At 38.3% G+C, this 20,529-nt stretch overlaps 1 protein-coding gene across 4 annotated transcripts in view; it reads right to left on the bottom strand.

Annotated features, from left to right (window-relative positions):
* Positions 1-1,265: 1,265 nt before the first annotated feature.
* cacnb2b (calcium channel, voltage-dependent, beta 2b) overlaps positions 1,266-20,529 on the bottom strand; it is a 42,723-nt gene continuing 23,459 nt past the window's right edge. Inside the window, exons 2-15 of one of the 4 annotated variants that reach the window (XM_032531762.1) lie at positions 13,223-13,288; positions 9,494-9,616; positions 9,200-9,339; positions 8,115-8,176; positions 7,974-7,999; positions 7,551-7,631; positions 7,312-7,370; positions 7,091-7,200; positions 6,414-6,422; positions 5,445-5,596; positions 5,185-5,280; positions 3,572-3,745; positions 3,252-3,278; positions 2,517-2,768 (exon numbers count right to left, since the gene is read on the bottom strand). In XM_032531762.1, the coding sequence (XP_032387653.1) occupies positions 3,267-3,278; positions 3,572-3,745; positions 5,185-5,280; positions 5,445-5,596; positions 6,414-6,422; positions 7,091-7,200; positions 7,312-7,370; positions 7,551-7,631; positions 7,974-7,999; positions 8,115-8,176; positions 9,200-9,339; positions 9,494-9,616; positions 13,223-13,288 (1,110 nt within the window). In that variant the 3' untranslated portion in view covers positions 2,517-2,768; positions 3,252-3,266. Of the gene's footprint in view, positions 2,769-3,251; positions 3,279-3,571; positions 3,746-5,184; positions 5,281-5,444; positions 5,597-6,413; positions 6,423-7,090; positions 7,201-7,311; positions 7,371-7,550; positions 7,632-7,973; positions 8,000-8,114; positions 8,177-9,199; positions 9,340-9,493; positions 9,617-13,222; positions 13,289-20,529 lie in introns of all 4 variants that reach the window. The other 3 variants (XM_032531759.1, XM_032531761.1, XM_032531760.1) reach the window with 3 other exon arrangements.

Raw genomic sequence — 20,529 nt, 5'->3', positions numbered from 1 at the left:
CATCGCTGCCGACTAACGTTAGCCAAAAACACGTAAAAACTTATGTTAACGTAAGTTTAGCTAGCTGATACATCATTAGCCATAGACATGTCTAGCGATATGCTCATAAAGTTCGCCAGCGTTTCACTGGAAAACAATCTAGCACGAGTGCTCGTTTAACTGTAACGTTAGCATTAGCCAGCGAGCTAAATGAGTTGTTAACTTTCTGTTTGATTTTTAAAGCAAGAGTAAGTTACTGTCTTTACAATTTACTTTTTCTAGAGACCTCTCTGTTCCTTAGACAGTTCACATTTTGCGCAGCAAGCTAGCCTATGTAAACTAGCATAAAGATTGGCAATCTTACCTGTGATACAGTAGACTTCGTTACCATCAACACGACTGGATTACATTTACCAGCCGTTAGCTACCTGCTGGGGCGCTGTTTCATGGGCTAGCTAACGCTACCCCATAGGTAGAATTATTTTTGACTTTGATTTTTTTGTGCACTTTTAGGAAATCGCTTTTTTTTATATAAAGCGATATATATATATATATATATATATATATATATACACATATATATACACACACATGTATAAAGTGTATATATATATACACTTATACTATATACAACTCCACTAACGTTACATTAGAGGCAAATATTGTACTTTTTTTCCACTGCATTACATTTATTTTATATAATTTAAAAGTAGTTTCTACGTACTTTGCAAATTCAGATGAATAATACAAAATATAATCAACATTTATTTGTTGATTATATTTTGTATATATATATATATATATATATATATATATATATATATATATATACACACACACACACACACTGTATATTATAGATTAAAATAATTGATCCTGGGGGACAGTCACAAGTTAACCAATGTATAAAATAATTAAATGTAGACACACTTTGAGCTACTGTCTCATAAGACAACACAAGTATCATCCAACATTCCATGTCAAAGACCATCTGGAGAGTAATAAGTGATTGAGCTGCTGGTAGCTTTACATTAAATGTCAATTAACACATTCTCTGTTTTACATTTTAATATTTTTCAAATTTTCAAAATTAACTTCTTAATGCTGTACAAAACAAAAATAACCAAAACAAATAATTTTGAAAAGAACAGAGTCAACTCAATCACATCAACTCAAAGCAATCATATACAGTAGGTAAAGTTCTACCGAACAGTGCAACAGGCTCTCTGGTTCTCCGTACGTTTACCTAACAAGGCAATTATGAAGTATCTACAAATGCATAGAGATTTTATTCAAGCAATATATTTTATCACAAGAAGATGCATAGAGTATCCAGCATATAGCACAGGTCAATGTCACTAAAAGATATGTACAGTATGTCATGCTTCCAGACAGATCAAATGCAAGTCAATAAATATGCTTGAACACCATTTAGAAAAGTAGGAAGCAAAGTATGACTTCCCTTTAATCACATAGAAAAATAGTTTGACTTTCCTTACCAATGTTTAAAATAAATTGTTGGCTTTTGAAGATACACTATGTATGTTTGTTATGGTAATTGAAGCAGCATGGCAAACAACCTTTTTCCACATTGTGGAACAATAAAGTTTATCTTATTTTACCCAACTCTGTCTAATTTTATGGTTATCACAATAAAATAAACCAAAGATAACAAGAAAAGTAATTTCATTGATAAAATGAAATTATTGCAACCTCGACTGTTCTTGGCTTCTGTACATTTTGCATGACCAATGCAAAATCAAAAATACATGCTGCATGAGCAAACCGTTGCAATAATCTTGTCTAATGTTTGTGCAAAAATACACACAGACAGAGCTACATGAACTAGATGAACAGAAAATAAGAACTAGTACAAAAAAAACAGAAACAAAAGGACAATGTTTGTGAGTGGCAGAGCGTACAAAAAAAGTCGAACAATATGAAGAGTAACACTTCTACAAAGATGACACACTCTGTCCTGTCCATTAGTGCATTATAACTTGAGCAGAAGAAAACCATGCACCAACCCACAGAAGAAACATCTGTCACTAGTGTATATAGGAATCCCTGTGCAATTGTCGTGCATCTCTGTTTCTATCTCTACCTCTGCCTCTACCTCGATCTCTCTCTCTGTCTCTTTCCCTGTCCTTGTGTCTTTCTCTATCCATGTCCTTGACCCTGTCCCTGTCCCTGTCCCTGTCCCTGCCTCTGCCGTGGTAGTTGTGATGATTGTGTGCAGGATAGTGACCTGCTTGGTGTGTCCGTGGAGGAATATGCTGGTGATGCCTGTGCTGACGGTTACGTTCATTGTGCTCTTGCTCACAGTCTTCCTTAACGTGTTTCTGGCTGTTCCCGAAGTGCAGCTGTTGTTGGTGTTGGTGGTGATGGTGATGGTGGTGGTTGCTGTTATGATGGTGGTGGTTATGGCCTCGGTGGTTATAGCGTGTCTCCTCCTCGTCCTCCTCCACATCCTCCACCTCTTCCTCCCTCTCATCAGGCAGGCGTCTGCGGGGAAGCCTTTGGCTATAATCCCTGCTCGACCGTACTTCCATGCCACCGGATGTTTGGTTGTGCTGGCTATGGCTGTGATGCTCCATCCGGCGGTGGTGATGGTGGTGGGTGTGCTGGGGTCTCTTTGGTTCAGTCCTTGGTAGCTGTTCTTCCTCCTTTTTTTGGCCCTCATCAGCCCTCTGCTCCTGTGCTGGGGCTAAAGGTTGCTCCTGGTTTAAATGGTTCTCTTGGGAACCCTTCCTCTTGGGGGCAACTGACTTCTTGTTTTTCTGCCCATCCTGGGAAAAGAAAATGCAACGTAATGTCACATACATGCACATGAAGGACTCATATGTAGACAGCCTGCTCTAACACACACAACAATACTGGGCCCAAGTCTATACACTGTATGTCTTCACCTACACACTTGTATTTGCAAGTCCATATCTACAAACGCAGCTGCTGTTAGAAAGGCAGCTGGCTCTCAAGTGCCTAAACTGGCAATTACCAGAGGTAATTTGAATATTATATTATATTATATTATTTTATACACAGATTTCATGTGGCATGGTTGAGGCCAGCATATTTATTTACCTTTATAAAGTAATTCTACTGGTTTTCAGCGAGTTGCTTTATTTCTTAATTTAAAAGAAATACTGCATATAAGCTATCATATTTAAGCAATAAATTGCCTGCACCTGCTTAACCCTAAACAGAAAACCCATGTTAATCTTTGTTTGTCTAATTTTGTTTTAGACAATACACTAAATTATTTCACTCACCAGAGTAGACCTATCTCATTTCTTCAACTTTCCAGTGGAGTAGGATGAGGAAAAATGAAATGAAAATGTTAGATGAATAAATGGAAACAAATACAGATGCAGCACACTGTGGAGTTCCTCCGTCTAGAAAAATAACATTCCTGCTGAGCTCATAATTTACTGTGCAAACAGTTTTTCCCCATTCAGCACAATGCATGTGCAGGTGGGATGAGTAGGATGAGATGAGATGTATGAAATCTTTGCATATTATATTACATCCTTTAACTTTATTGTTAATGTAGTTGTTTCCCATTTACACTATGTGTCTGTGTTACAAGTACCGGTATTGCTGAAGGACTGGTGGGCAGTGTATTCTCGGCCAGCTGGGCCACCATTGCGTTGGGAGGCTCCATCTCTGGTGGATGAGTGGCTCTCCAGTAAGACTCCAGATAATCAGCAATGTGCTCACAGGCATCAGATAGCTGGTTCTCATCTAAGATGACATCAAACATTTCCTACAAGAAAATGAGAATAAGGACAAGAATAAATAAAAGACCAACAGTAGGGGACAAACAAAGGACTACCCTGTAACCGAGACAATAGTTGACAGTATAATCTATGACTCCAGTGAAAATGTAGCAGAAGAAGTGTGCCTGTAATAAGATCTTGCGACGAGATTTAGGGAAAGGGAAGTAAGGAAATAAAGTAATCTCAAAAATGTAAACAGTGACATGAGCGTCCAGTGAAGACTTTGAATTTGGCAACAGAAAAATATGCTGAATTGGACTATGTAGTATACAACACAAATTTTGATATCTATAGTAGCCCTTTCAATAAAATCAAGGTCTGAGCAAAGTGTAAAAAAATGCAAAGGTATTGCATGGGCACCAAAAACAAAGTCTCTTCATATGTATTTATTCTTTTAGCAGTTTAATCATTTGTGTTCTATTCAATTAAATACTTAAAAAAAAATAAAAAAAGATTGATTCTGTCTGAAAAAAACAACAACCATTGTTCTAACAAGCTGTACGACCCCCCCAAATTCAAAGAATAAAATACTGGGAACATAGTCTGGATCAACAGAAGTACATTTCCAGGATAAATGCCTGACATCTGTTCAGCTCACACTTCTGCTCTCCGTGTGTTGGCCGTTCTCAAAACGCCTTTTGCTTTGAGAAACAACAATTTTCGAGTTAGTAAGTATTAGTTAGTATTGAAAATAGCAAGTTTTGTAGAAAATGTGCAATGACGCAGGCCTGCTTGGTTCTTTCGGGGAATGTTTTTAAATCTGATTTGTGGGGTTGCTGTTGATGAAGCAAACACGGCGATACACTGGCAAGAGCAATTAACAGCTTATCCAGCTAATTTAAATTTATTGTAGGAATAGTTGACTTAATTTAATATTGTGTTGCGTTTTCTTTATCGGTGTGTTGTGTGTGTTGTTCCTCCAAAATAAGTTCCTTCCCCAGAGTATATTTTAGAGTCACCATCCGGAGCTTAGCACTGTCAAGATGATTGTGACTGCTTTAAAGAAATGCAAATAACCCAAAGCATTTTTTTCTATTTCTTTCTATGTGTGGTGTAGCCAGACCTTACTCCACAGCGCCGTGGAGACAGTTCTGGCAATGCGAGACTACTGAGAACATGACCTCACTATCATAAATGGTAGCCAGGTCCCTGCATTAAAGTCAAGAGGGACAATAATGTATTTCCAGTTTGCACCAAACTCAGAACTGATTTCTTTCAATTCCTGGTCAGTTGTTACCTGTTTAACAACTTCAACAACAGAGACACAGCCAAATGTATAATTCTGTGCAGCATATGAAATAGCTAACATTAGCCTATTACATAAAAATCCATTTATTCATTGATCTATTCAAGATAAAATGTAGTATTTCTGAACAGAAACGACCACTGAAGCAATTTCATACATTGGCCACTAGATGGCACTCACCGTTGGGCATTGGGCAAGCTTGTCTGCAGCCACCATCTGAACATTAAGATGCTTGGTCTGTGACTTCCCTCTAGTCTTGATCAGTCTTGTCAACACCTACAGTGAAGAGATGAGGAGAAAAAAGAACATAGAAAAAAGAAAAAAAGGTTAAGGTGGCTGTCTGCATTGTACAGGATCATGTTTGCTTAGTATACACATACAGTCCAAAATATTGAGAGAACAATCAGGCCAGAAAAGTGCAAGTCTCTAGTAAAGCGTACCTTTGGTGATGAGATCTTGACATAGACAAGGATGGGTGCCAGGGAGGTCTTGGACACCTGAAGCGGGTGGTTGATTGTGTCTGCATCTAGAATCACCAGCTGCATGCTGCGGGCGAGCTCAAAGATACGCTCCACCTCCCCTTGGATCTGGGCTAAAAAAGCAAAAAAGAAAAGCATGATTCTGATAACTAAGATCTAGGAAATCCATCAATTGTGCATATTTAATTTCCTTGTTAACATTTAACTTATTAACTTGCAGTAGATATTTTCCTGTTACTGACCTTCGGATTGTTATTGAACAACTTTACGATCATTTATTTGAAACACTTTCATTATGCTATTGTGTTTAATTTTAAATTATTTCTCATGTATTTGCATTGCAAGAGCTGGTAAGTGAAGATTTATTTTGTTCTTCTCTATTGTATTTAATTAAGATGAAGAAATGACGATGCAATCTGAAATCTTTCATTTGGAAAGTTAGACCAGAGGTAAGATAAGAATTTAGTTATCAAGTTATATTTTGAGATTTAAGGTTTATTGTTGAAGCAGCAGTTGACAGAAAAGTTCAATTTACTGAAGTAGCTGTTGTGGAACGAATAACAAAAACTCACAGGACAGCTTACAAAACCCTTCAACAGATTAAAAACTGTGTGACCTATGACAAAACACTGCCTACTTGTGAGACTATGGTTATAAAATAAAGGATGTATGGGAGGAGTAATTCACAGATTGTCCACTAGAGGGAGAACAGGAACGCATGGCACATTTCAGCCCTTTAAGAAGGGTTGAATTACATTTTACACTTCTCAGTTAGATAGTTAACTAAAACAACTAAACAGAAGAGATAACATTGGTGTATGTTTACACAGTAACAGTGTCAGAACAGTGCCTGTTGGTGCTGATGAGGTAATGAAATGAAGGTGGACATTCAAACAGACATGGACAACCAGTGCTTTCAGTCATACATACCGGCAGCATCTGGGATGAGAGAGCAATGAGAAACAGAAGAGTAGAGAAAACCAAGTAAATCTTATCCCCCTTCTGTCTGATACCCATTCTTTATTTTCTTAACCACTACTACACAATGTCACAAGGGCAAAGACAGTGAATGCCCAGTAAATATCAACTAAAACTCTTACCATATAATCTGCAGCTAGCTCATCTAACGCTCGGCAAAAAAGCAAATGAGTGCATCTATCAAAATGTAGAACTATTCTTATTATCATCTTCAGTGTGGTGCATACAGTGATCTCTGGCATTATCATTCCGTTGAGTAAAGGATCCTCTATCTATGCAGTATACAGTACATACAAAACATATTGTGAACCCAAACCGCAGTGTTTTAATGAGATAAAAGGGAAAGTATGACACATTAATTTTAGACTTAGGTGAGATAGTATCGGTTGCTTGTTTTAACCTAATTAGGGTTGCAAATGGGTGAGGTTTGCCACCAGGGACAACACAAGTGCCAGAAAGCTGAGACAATTACAAGAAGTTATTTCAGAAGTCAATTTAGTGAACTTCTCTGTTACTGATACTCTGTGAATTGTACTGATGAGTTTAACCCCAACCGTCTTGCTCACAAAACAGACAGAAGTCTGAAAAAACGACTACTGGCTCCATGTTGCAATGATAAAGCTGTGTACCTAAGTTGGAGCGGGTGTTCGACCGGTCCATTAAGGCCTTTTTGCCAGGGTTGTTGAGGATGGACCGTTTCGCCAGAGAGATGTCTGCTGTTACCCGTGTAATCGTAATTCTGGAGAGGACACAGGGGATTGAGGAGGAGCAGGGATTGTTACACAGTTGTGATTTGCATTATATTTTCTCATGAAAAAGTGTGGCACTAAAGACTTAAATCAGAACTTACCTGCCTTCAAATCGATGTTTTAAATAGTCAAATAGTGCTTTTTGCATCATATCTGTAACCTGGAATTACAAAAGAAACATGCATTTAAAAAAAAATTCTGCTCTATTCAAGTTCAATACAAAACATCAATACGTATTTAAAATACTAGATTAGGTGTCTCAGCTTTACAGCATCTTAGGCCCTTCACAGTAAAAGGCAACTTATTAAGAGCTAACAAAGAGTGTGTGAGGCAGACTTACCTCTAAACCCTTTAGTGATGGTCCCATTAAAACCACAGGACGCATTGTAGGCACTACATCATACATAGCCACCTGCTCCCCCTATAGCCACAAAGAAGTTACCCAAGTTTAATTCAGTGTATAAGTTGCTGCTAATGCAACATGCAGGGCAAATATAAGATATAAAACTTTGTTTATCCAGATGGAAATTGCTATTCATAAGTTGCAGAACAAACAAAAGAGTGCAAATATCCAAAAGACTGAGATGACATAACAGTAGATGCAAAAACAAAGTGAACAAGGATGGAATGTGTTTTTTCTCTAATGTTCTATAAAGCTCTTTATAAAAAAAAGAAAAGGTCTACTAAACATTTTCCAGATACAGATGTAAAATGATGGGGTTAAAAGCAATGTCAGCAGAACAACAAACATTGGCTCACTTACCGGTTTCTTTTTCACCTGTTGATTGGCTGTTTATGCAGAAGGATCAGAAATGTATCTAATGTTAACTCACCAATCACCAAAAATAAAACAACAAAATCATGTCTCTTTTTTTTTTGCAATTGGCCACACACACACACTGACCTTGTGATGGAGGAGTATATTTCTTTGAGTTCATATCTTGAGCTACTTGAGACGCGGCTTTGCTGGAATGAGAAAAGGTCAGATCTTTTCACTAAAGACAGAAAAAAATAGCCTTCTTCTTTAAAGTCAAAATCTTAATGTTTCACTCATGGTGAAAAAAGAGCACTATGTATCTTTGGAATAAAAGAATGTGTGCTTACAGACTGTATCTACTTTTATAAGACACAGCTATTTAAAGCTTAGATGGTAAATCCCTTGATTCAGCAAAATCAGTTGCCACAGAGTCTACATGACTTTCTTTCAACCTAAATAGGGAAAGTCTAAATCTTTCAGTCTGTAGTGGATCGTCCTGCCTGCCCAGCTGATTAGAGTAAAAGCAACCTGCTGACTGAACAAAACTAGTTTTTTGTTTCTTTGAAAGTGGATTTTATAGCATGTTGACATAAATCGAAGAGAATGGCTGTCTGAAAGCTATGAAAAATGTTTAAAATCTTTAAAAAAACATTATTAGCCCCAAAAAGCTGCAGTATCACTGTGTGAAAGTTGGTTTGTGGCATTTGATTAATTACAAATTTGCTCAGGAGTATGTTCCACTGAAATGATAAGGTTCTACTAATAGAGGGTGTTGTATGCTGTACAGATTGTGAAGCCCCTTGACATAAATTGGTTATTTTTGGCTATATAGATAAATCTGACATTACTTGACCTCAACTCCCCCCTAAGTGTGTACATTGTGTTTGTTTGGTTCATTTATGCTTACTAATGCATAAAGAGTGCAAGAAAGGACTCTCTCGGGGCCCTCAGCTAATTTCAGCCACATTGCAGCGGTTTGCAGCTGGATCTAGCCACGCTTGCTTTCCTTCTATCTAAAAAACAATTCCTGGTGTGACCTTTTCCCAATGAAAGCACTGTTTTACTCAAAATGTAGTTGACAAATCTGTGGATGCTTTTGTCATATAATCCTTTGTATGTGACTTTCTAGTGATATTTGTGTTTGTATGTGTGCTGGAACAATAAAGATTATTATTATTGTTAGGCTGTAGGATTACGAATGAACGTGTGGAAAGTGGGAATGTTGTACATACTTGGCTAAGGCCTTGGCAGCTTTCCTCGCCTGGACTTCTCTTTTGATGAGAATGGTTTCCAGATTGACAGGACTAGGGATGAAGCCCACCACACCATCCTCCTTCACCGGCCGTCCGATCCACCACTCATTGTTACATTTCTGGTAATTAAAAGAAGAAAAGAAATTGGAATTTAAGGCCTGGCTCATATTTAATTGTTTACTCTGATGATGCTTAGAAGTCTATTCAACACCTGCATTATTGCATTTTATGTCATTGTTACTTCACACCTGTATGTGACTGTTTATTTCAAACCTCTTTGATATGGAGGAAGTCTCTGGCCTCGAAGGTGACGGCCTGGCCCGGTAAGGGAACGTTGTCATCGTCTGCTGGCGTATAAGAGAAGTTGCAACGTACTGCGAATGCCACAGGCTTGTACTGTGGACACAGGACAGTGTGTTTGTAACAAAATGTAATTACTAATGGATATCAAGTCAGCTTTTATCCCCACATTTTACCCACATACACAAAAAAATCATTAATATTCACTCAATTTATCTACAGTATATAACACAGATTATAATAAATCTACATTGTGATTTTTTTTCTCACAACCAGGAACAACTAATAGTGTATTGGAGATGCTGAACTAATGGGAAATGAAGCCATCTCCAGACAGAAACATTAAATACTGTAATCTGCCCAAAAGTGCTTTTGAAAAACATCAGTGGATTTGTCAACAAGAGAACAAATGGTTTTTGTACAGTTCAGTGTGAATTAGGCTCTAAATATTCTTTTAAAACATCATGCTACCAGCATAATTATGGTGTGCATGCCTGAGAGCATGGTGTTGTACCTGGCTGTGTGCATGCTGTGTGTGTGTGGCATGTGTTGATGTGGGTCTTTAAGTACATGTACTATTTTCTTTATTGTGCTTTTCCCTACTGCTGAATCAGCTCTGGATTTAAATATTAACAACTTTAAATTGTTGCATTTGACCTTTCGGTACTTATGTAAGGGAGATTAATAAATAATGCAATACGGTTAAAGTAGGATGTATTTGGAAAAGATAGCAAAATATGTTGCAGATATAGAGAACCCAGCTGGTATCATGGAGCAAAGAACTCCCCAGAAATTAATACATTTCTTGCACAGAAATTAATAAATTGTATTTTGAAATTAATTTGACAAAATACAGCAGAAACAATATCATTATCACACGTCAGGATATTTACGATAACACAACATTGAAAATTCAAGTACTGTACATATCTAAACTTACACAATCAATACAAAACTAGATGAAATAAATTACATTGTCTATGGCCACACAATTTAATCAACCTGCTACTAAAACTCAATATCATCTTACTGAATCAGTTAAAAAACAGTATGAACTGAAGTTACAGGTTAGTGTGGCTACTAGAGTAGGCTACTGGCTACTAGAGTAGCCACACTAACACTCCTTCTTCATTAACTAATACGCCTACATTAAGTAGGCGTGTTAGCAGCAGGATAGCATGCTGTGTTTTGGTACAAATACTCAATTCATTCCACCATATTAATATCATTAGGTTATCTCATCTTGTTAACTGAACATTGTGTCAGTAACACTGGTCAGTGTTGGCTGCCATCAAGTGTCCATACTGTATACATCGGTGCAGCCTAATCCAATGCAAAAGGAACATGGTGACGGTTGTAAGAGCAGAGCAAATCTAATCTATACGAGTCAGAGATATGTGGATATACAAGAATTAGGCTGTTTGCCTGTTGAACAATATAGTGTTCCTTAAACGTATGTTAAAATTACAAATTGTTTTACATTAACCACATAAATGTATTTTAATTATATCTTGTACGTGTAGTTAAAATTGTATGTCTTCTATCAATAAACTGATTTAACTCGACAATACCATTGCTCTTGCATCTTTCACTTTAGCTGCTTCAGTTTCAGAGTCTCGGTATTGTGTATGCTTGCTCACTGACACACAGCATGGCTTACTGGGACACTTAAACAGAACAGAGCCTTCCTTAATGATATGATCAGTTGCTTTCCCACTATGATAAATGCAAAATGCCTACTGTAAAAAAGACCCATGCATCTTCCTCTTTGCTTCACAGAAGCTAAAGTATGTTTCCTTCTGATTGCAGGCCTGTTGGTGGCATAATCTTATCAGAGTCCAATGTCAGTGGCCACAGAGATCACGCTGCTAATTACTCCACTTTGGGAAAATTAGGCTTTGGGAGAGGTTGTAGGGACAGCAGGAGACAGGTTGCGTGTGTTGGCCAGCTTAATTACAAAGCACCAGTGGGGGCACATTAAATCTGTGGAGGAGGATTTTATTCAAAATTCAATGAGACATGTATCAACAGGCGCTGAGAAATAAGACTTTGATAAGAGAGAGAGTTTGATAGAAAACTGTGGAAAACTTGACCTTCTGTAACTGGCTTATGTAGGACACACTTAACAGGGATTGCCAGTGCAGGGAACTCCAATACACTCCACCGATAGTTTCTCAGATACAGTCTGTGTCTTGTACTGCACATGCCATATCGTTATTACATATAGTGGCTTTGAGAGCACAACGTATTGCTACTTAAAAACACAAGCAAACAAACTGACCATTTTCAAATCGACGACTCAACATCATCATCCATTTCACACAGTAATTTGCCAGCTGTGCAAAAGGAGCCAGAGTTTGAGCTTCTCTCTCTGGCTAACTTTTCATTATTCCACTACAGGGAGATACTGTCTCAATTATCCATCAAATCTATACCTTAATTGGCTTGTTTCTTATGTGCAGTGTTTTTCTGTTCATAAATGCAACCAACGCAATGTCATAGTGGTGAATATCTTTTCTGTATCATCATCAAACTATATACTCAAGGATTCAACACACACATCATTGATAGACTGGAAAACCTAGAAACCTGCACCTTTAGCAGGCGATACACTTGATGTTAAAGGATACATAAATTTAAGTTACAGCCCAAGCGGTATGTTGATTTATGTAAATTCATTATTGTGCAGTCTTGTGCGGATTTCTTGATTATTTGTTCATGGGGATTCCATTTCACAAAATGAAAGAGCTCAACAAGGCATGTCCTGTAGGTGTACTGTACTGTATGAGCATAACGGCTCAGAAACAATGAAATAATTGTTTGCATCACCCTCTCTTTTAGTGTCTGTCATTATTATTAGTATGTCATTCATACTGTACTGGTTCCTAACCTGGGGGCCAGGACCCCCAAGGGGTTGCAAAATACATCAAAGGGGTTTCACGATGATTAATGAAATAGGAAAGAAGAGGGGAAAACATTTTTGCTGCACAAAATAATTCTTCATTCACATTCAGTTTTTTTTTTTTTAATTTCTCAAATCTTTGCTTTTTTCTCATGAAATACCCTTTCAGACTGTCATACCTTTCATGAAGCAATCTGGTTGCTATCTTGTAAATTAATGAAAAAATAATCAATTCATACTTTAAGAAGTCTACTTATATAACCTTGAATTGAATGTGAATAAATGTGAAGTAATGTAAAAATATTTGTGCTCGGAACACAGAGTAAAAAAATGAGATTAAGTGCTTTCCCTTACCTCACATGCACACTGGATTATAGATTATTATCCTCGTATATCATTAAAGGTGTTAATGCAAAAACATTTATCACATTTTAAAAAAGCTGGCCGGTTGAATTGTTGTTGCATTACACTCTGGTTTCTTCCAGTGGAAATATAGCCTATTGCTATAAAAACCATCGGCTGAAGACAGGGTCAGACTTAATTTGAACTGAATCAGTGATAATTAATATCCTTCATTATTTTTCTTTTCCAGACATTAAACACATAAAGGGATGGCAAAGATGAAGATTTCAGTGACTCATTTCAGTGACAGAATATTCCTCCGCTAATCCGATGTCCTGATGCCTGTGTTTCCTGCCTGTGATGTAATCATGTCCTTGAGAGCACCCGCTCTAAAAAATGTGTCTGTGAGGGCCGCGGTGGGTCGGGTCGTCATGGTACCAAGAACAGTGAAAAAGTACCTTGGCCTTCTCCAGCTGCACCTGGGCGTTCCTTTCCTCGACCGCGTCCAAGTCCTGACGCTCTCCCTGCAGGAGAGGGAGAGTAACGATGATTAGTTGAATCCATTTTCTACATTGATTCGATCATTATGCATTGCCTTGTTTTATAGACTTTTTGAAGATGTGGAAAATTCCGTTTTGTTTATAAGTAAGAAAAGAACAAGAAACAGAAAGATAGAGTATTACGTATAAATCACTTAAACACAGTCTTAATAATGATTAAAAAAAAGAACACATTTATTTTTTATAGCGCTTTTCTAAACACTCAAAGACGCTTTACAGTTTTGGTTTACGAACAGTCTTATAGATAAAATGTGCCATGTATGATTGATTCAAGTTGCAGTTGGAAACACACATTGTATTGATAATGTATTTATTTGGCCTCATTGGGATTAAAGAGAGGCCGTGATAACAATGAGTTACAGACTAATCACATAAAACAGAAAACACAGGGCGTCCGGATAGCCCAGTTGGCAGATCAGGCCCCCATGTGTGGAGGTTTACTCCTCGATGCAACGGGTCCGGGTTCGGCTCCGACCTGCGGCCCTTTGCTGCATGCCATTCCCCCCCCTCTCTCCCCTTTCATGTCTTCAGCTGTCCTGTTGAAATAAAGGCCTAAAATGCCCCAAAAAACAATCTTAAAACAGATAACACAAAATACCTTTGAACAAAATTATTAGAAATTATGCAGATGACCAAAGTTGGTCTCTTCAAAGCAAACTAGTTGCAATTCAAAGTATCAATAAATGATTATAATGATGACTATTTTTTCTAATCTATAGAAACACTAGTCTGGCTCAACGGATGCACATTGTTGGGATATAGCCTGACATGTTGTTTTCCCCCCCAAGCCATCTCCACTATCGGGGTTTAGCGCTACCCAGGACAGTTGTGATTGGTTTAAAGAAATCCCCCCCAAAAAACAATGTTGTTTCCCCCCTATAATAATAAATTGAATTTATATAGCGCTTTCCACAAACTCAAAGTCGCTTGAATCCCATAATAGAAAGGTGTTGTAGCCAGATCTTACTATGGCCTGGCAATGCAAGACTATAAACACACTAAATTAAGACGAACACATTGAGATTCAAATGTATCCCCAAACATCAGAGGTGAGACGGGAAATTTTGTTTTGTACCTCCATAAAGTAGGGGGACTTGTAAGAAACAGGAAAATGATTGATTAGTCACTAGCTTCAGCCACACTCCAAAAGCACGTAAGCCTTTATCTCTTATAACACACCTTGAAAGCATCCTACATCAGATCCTCCCTGACTGGTGAATGCTAGCATCTTTCAAACTCAACAACCGCAGTACTAATGCATGTACTAATGTGCTAATGCTGATGCAGTCACTTGAATACATTTTCTGACTCTAAGCTCCTCGTGGGCCGCACTACATGGTGACTACAAAAACATAAAATTGGAGTGCCCCTTTTATTTCACAATTGAAGGATTCTGATGGTGAGGTGTGAGTAGCCATGTGAGGAGCTACATGCATGCATGTTTAAAGCTTAAGTCTTTGCTTTATTACTTCCCTCATATTAAAGGTCTTCACAGGTTTATGTTATAAAATGACAGCCTTTTGGAATTTCCTTCACAGATGTTAAATTGGCTAGAGAATTGTTGTTTTTTTATTGCCCGGCTGGTTACGGAACAATGATATCTATAAATTAGTCTTTTAAGCATATAAAGTTTAAACAAAGTATTTTATTGAAATAGAATTTATGACTTTACACTCGGTCTTAGGACATCAATTGCTGCTCTTTTTAAAGATGTCTGCTTGTTGATCGATAGAGGCTCATGCTGCTGCAGGCACCGCTGTTCCCTCTCCATTATGGCATTTTTTTGGTATTTTGTATCTTGTCTTATATCCTCTCTTCTAAATGTCTTTATTTCATATGAAATAATTTATGCACATATCTTCTGGGAAGACCTTGAAACTCATGCTAGTTAAACTGTACGATGCAAACACTGACTGAAGGCATCCCTGTTAAGGTTTTGACCTAACCAAGACATGCCTTTTCATTTACTGTTCCCTTCTCCCCAGAACCCTCTCGTCTTTAATTGTCAGGAAGTGTTGCAGCAGATCCCTCCTGGGATGCACAGGTTTATGTGCCATGTGTCCCAGTGATTAGATTGTGCCCCCAAGGACATGGTAATTATGCCCTCTGTGTCATAGCCAGGAGGTGGCACAACCCTCTGCATCAATCTGGCACTCAAGATTCCCACTTGCATCCTAAAGTCGCAAATCAGCTGTCTTGTTGACACTCTGCTCAGTCTGGAGCATTTGAGTGTATCCTTGACGCTACACTTCCAGGATTGCTCCGTTGCCGCAGGAAATTCTGTCAGATGCATTTATTTTCAGTTTTCTTCTTCTTTCTTTGTGTTGGAATTTTAATTTGGTGGATTAATGAGGACTATTGTTGACTGCTCCTCAGATCTCTGCCGGGCAAATTTTCTCTCGCACAACTATTTTGCAGCAGCTCTGTGTGGAGCTTAGCACTGCCCATGATGATTCTGATTGGTTTAACGAAATGCCATTAAACCAGAGAATGGGAATTCTCTGGTTTAATGGTTTAATTCTCTGGAGAATGGGAATAACGGGCCGGTTAAAGAAGAAAGTGTCTTCCCTGAAACACTGCAATAACGGGTTGGTTAAGGACACACGCGAGACACAAACCCCGTTCTCCTGGGTGAAAGTCCTGTGTTTGACCCATTCACCACCCCAAGCACCCTCCCTATGTGGAATTTCCCCCTTACATACTACTCGCTAAACCCCGTTTAGATGCTACTCTCCCCAGTACGTTCTACACACACACCAAAGGGTGCGTTTTTCGTCGCATCACACGCGGACAGCCACTGCCCAAACGTCCTAATTTTACAAGTTTGGAGTGAGAACGGGTTGAAATGACACAACCTTGCCTTCAGTCTTTATGCTAAGCTAAGCTAACCATGTCCCAATCCCAGCTCTTAACACAGACATGAGAGTGGTATCAATCTTCTCATCTAACTCTAGGAAAGAGAGCAAATCAGTTTATTTCCAAAATGTTCCAAAAATTCATTTAACCAAGTGTTTTAGTAGCCTGAACATAACAACATGTGGGACCCAGCATATGAACCATCCACCTTCTCCCTATGACCTCTGTAGTCAGGAGGTTACACTTTCTGGACTGAAGCAAAAGTCCTCCGGGGAGCAATTATGTATCCTACAAAACTTCCTACAAAAGCAAATTATTTGAATATAAAAGCATTTTGTAGAAGACAAGGTTTCCCTATTATATGTTAATTAAAGAGAGAAATAACAATACACAGGGTTAGTATGAATGTCAGTCCTGACTGTGTTCACTGCTCAAACCTTATGCTCAACCAGCAGAGAACAACTTCCCTTTGGCTCTTCTTTACCCCAACATCCACTCCTACTCTCTACAATATTCCAAGTGAGTGCACACTGCGCTGCCTGACACTTTGACGATGACAGATTATACAGCGTGTCATTACTATAGGCCAATAGTTATGATGGAACTATCTTCAAGTCCAAAAGACTCAGCTTTAATAGTGTGTATTATGAAATTACTGTAAGTGGGATGACAGAGGGAGAAAGGGAGGTGAGAGAGAAAAAGAGACTATCAGTAAAGAGTGGAATGAGGATACATGAGAAAACTTAAATGATTAAGAATTATCATCCATCTCCAACCGCTTATCAAGGGTCAGGTCGCAGGGGCAGCACCTCCAGTAGGGGAGAACACACTTCACTTTCCCGAGCCACATTAACCAGCTTTGACTGAGGGATGCCGAGGTGTTCCCGGGCCAGTGTGGAGATATAATCTCTGTATCTCTCCACCTATTCCTGGGTCTTCCCCGAGGACACCTTCAGGAATTATCATCTAGGGACAGCGGAGTCATACTGAGGGTGGAAATGGGACTGAGAACCCAGGGCCCTTATGGGAAGATGGCCCAATGAGATGCTAGAATGAATAGCTGTTGATGTGGGCAGGGGCCCATAGAGATATTGCAATCGCGCCAATTCAATCAATTACCGTGACTTTGGTGCAACTCACCAATTTGACCAATTACCTCAACGTTTTTGCAAATTTGACCAATAACCAGAGTTTCCTGCGACTTCAACCAATCCCAGCAGTCCCACATGCCAGACTTTGAATCAGTATGTGACTCTGAGAGCCAATGACCAAGCGGGAGTGAGAACGGGTTGACGTCCCACATACATGGTCAAATTCATGTCCGTGTTTCTGATGTGACTTGAACATCTCACATTTACCAACAACGAAATGCAGCAAAAAGCCGTGCAAAACATTTCAGACCGTTCTGCCAACCTGTATACATTTTAACAACATCAATCTACGCTTTAACGTTTTTTCACTATAAAGTTGCTGAAGCAGCTGCTGTTTCAATCCTGTCGGCTCTCTGCAGCGGGCTGGGCTGCTGAGGGTCAATTTTTTACGAAAGCCCCCGCAACATCAGGCATTTTGGGCCACAACAATCTCAAAAAAGGTTGTGAAATCCTGGAGGGATTGGAGAATGCCTTTCTTAAGGGCCCAGAAATGTGTGCTATGCACCTGTCTAGGGAACATGAATGCCTCTGCAAATTTCATGGCAATCCATCATATAAAAGCACACTAGCTCACAATATCAAGCATAACTGAAATAAGGACAAAAGGGGGTATTGTGATGAAAAACAGCAGAAAAACAGAAACAGAGTGACCAATATCATATTCAAAATGTATTAGATTTTCAATTAAAAATACTTATGGCTAAAATTCAGGATGCAGGAAGAACCAGTCAAGACAGAGAATTCAACATAATGAGGAGGGGATAAGAGAAGAGGATGAGGGAAATCTCCCTAGGGCAGAATTATGCCCTGGCATGGCTTTTTGTTTACCCATGACGGGTGTAGACATCTGTTCGCACAGCAACCGCCTCTCCTGCAAGCCAATGTCACCCAGCCAAAAGAACAAAACGCCCCCGCTGAATTATTAAACAATGTTCAGCTCCACGGCAGGTGACTTAGATTTGTTTGCACAATAAGGGAATTATATGAATTATCCACTGGCTTTTTTTTTGTCCTGCATTAGTGTGAATTTAAATATCTACCCCAAAAAGGTCACAGATTAACATCAACATCATCCAGATATGATTCATCTCTTAAATGTGAGCCATCATTGATGTCTCACCTGTCTAAGGCACCACAGGTTTAGTATGTAAATAAAATGCTACTCTAGATTGTATTTTACAATAGAACAAGTTTTAAAAGTGAAAGTAATTCTAATTCTTTTAAATAAATAATATATTGGATGAAAATTGAATGGCTTTAATCATTTTATCTTTGGTTGGAGCCATGTATATTTTTTAAAAAGAGCTAAATCTTTTAATTGATTAGTCAATCTAGCAAAATATAACCTGGGATTTTTGATAAATTGTCTCAACAATCTTTCAAGTAAAAATGACAAAATATTCTCTGGTTACAGCTACTCAAATGTGTTTCTTTGTGATTTATAAAAGCTAGTTTTGGAATGCTGGTGAATACATCACCAGTTAACGGGTGTTTTTCCATTTTTTTCTGACGTTTTATAGAACACATCAATCAAGAAAATGGCATATTATTTGATACTGAAAAAAATCCTTAGTTGCAACCTGTTCCAATTTACAGAGCACTTTGTGATATTAAAAAACAAGGGCTTTGTCATAAATTACAAAACAGTTCAGTTAAAGGAAACTTCCTCTTTATTGACCAATAATTAATTGAGCTGAATTAATAAGTTATAATAATATTATACTGTGCAGTATTTCCTATTTATTTATTCTTTTCTTATTTCATGTCATTTCCAATTTAATAGGGGCGAAAGACTAATTGAACCATCTAGTAGCTTCAAAAAAACAATTCCAATACGGCTCCTCAAATTTTCAAATTTGGTATTTTATTTAAACTCTCTCCTTCATTCATTAATTTCTCCATCTCTTCACCAATCCGACTTGCTTCCTCTCCACACTGTTCCCAGTCCATTAACGTGATTACATGGCTTAGAGGGTGAGCAAAGGAAGGCAGAGGACAAGGATGATGGTGGACAAGGGTGGGTGGACAAGTGAAGCCATATTCTTGCGTGTGCTACCTGAAGGTGACTCCTTTCCTGCACTAAAGTGTTTACACAGCTCTTTCTGCATGTGCCAAAAGAAGTACATTAGGAACGATGCGTCTGATTGGGGAGATGGACTCATCCCTAAACTGAAATGGTCAGTGGCCTGGAGCACTGCGATTCTGAGGAGAAACTTAACTATGGAATGGGTCTTAAAGAAATGCTGAGATGGGGTTTATGTTCCCATTTCAAGCAGTTACAAATGTATAATTCTTTTCTCTTTATGGTTTGATTTGTTTGAGCAGCTAAGAAAATGTCTCTTTCTCAAGCAGACTGGACAAAATCTCTAATTCATGCAAGATGACATGTTACGTGGTCTGATTAAATAAGATACATACAGCAATTGATTCCAAGCCCAGCTCACATGTGCAAAATGGGCCTTAACAAAAAAGAACATTGTTGTGCCCAAACATGCAACAAAGTAAATTTTCTCACAACCAATTTTTGACCAAAGAAAATAGATTTTACACTGAGACATTTTGTAGCACAAAATACTTGCGCCAGGGGATAAAGGGGCCCATGTTCAAGTGTTTTTGGGGGACTTGAATGAATGGACTTTCATGATATTCATTCAGTTCAGTCTTAGTTGGACGTACGGCCACTTGGAATCGATCTGTATGTTTCCCATTGAAAAGCTCAGGAAACAGGCAATGCACTGGTCTTCGTCAAAAGCAGGGAAGTTAAACTGATGTACATTTGCAACCCAACAAGTTAATCTTCATCCTGGAAGTTTTCTCTTATAAAACAAAAACATACTGTTTAAAAATACTTACAAACCTCAGCTTTGTGTCTTGTATGAGTTAAATTTTGAGTCTGTCAAGAGAGATAAACACGACACACTATTCTATCAAAACTTGATTAAAGGAGGAGAACTAACTTGGGTTGTACAACAAATGTCAGGTGAACATGACAAAAAGGGGTTATGTTATACAGTTTACAGTCAAGAGAAAGTAACATTGCATTATTTCTATAATGTATGCTATTTATTATTAATACTCTTTCATCTGTACAGGGACTTAAACCAGCAACACTCCAGTTCCCAACCCAACTCCCTACGGACCGTGCTACTGCCACCCCTTTTGACAGCAACAATGAAAGAAATGCAATTCAAATCCATT

This window comes from Etheostoma spectabile, chromosome 12 (assembly GCF_008692095.1).
Source record: "Etheostoma spectabile isolate EspeVRDwgs_2016 chromosome 12, UIUC_Espe_1.0, whole genome shotgun sequence".
In the NCBI taxonomy this organism is placed as follows: domain Eukaryota; kingdom Metazoa; phylum Chordata; class Actinopteri; order Perciformes; family Percidae; genus Etheostoma; species Etheostoma spectabile.
This window is presented reverse-complemented; position numbering and strand designations above follow the sequence as displayed.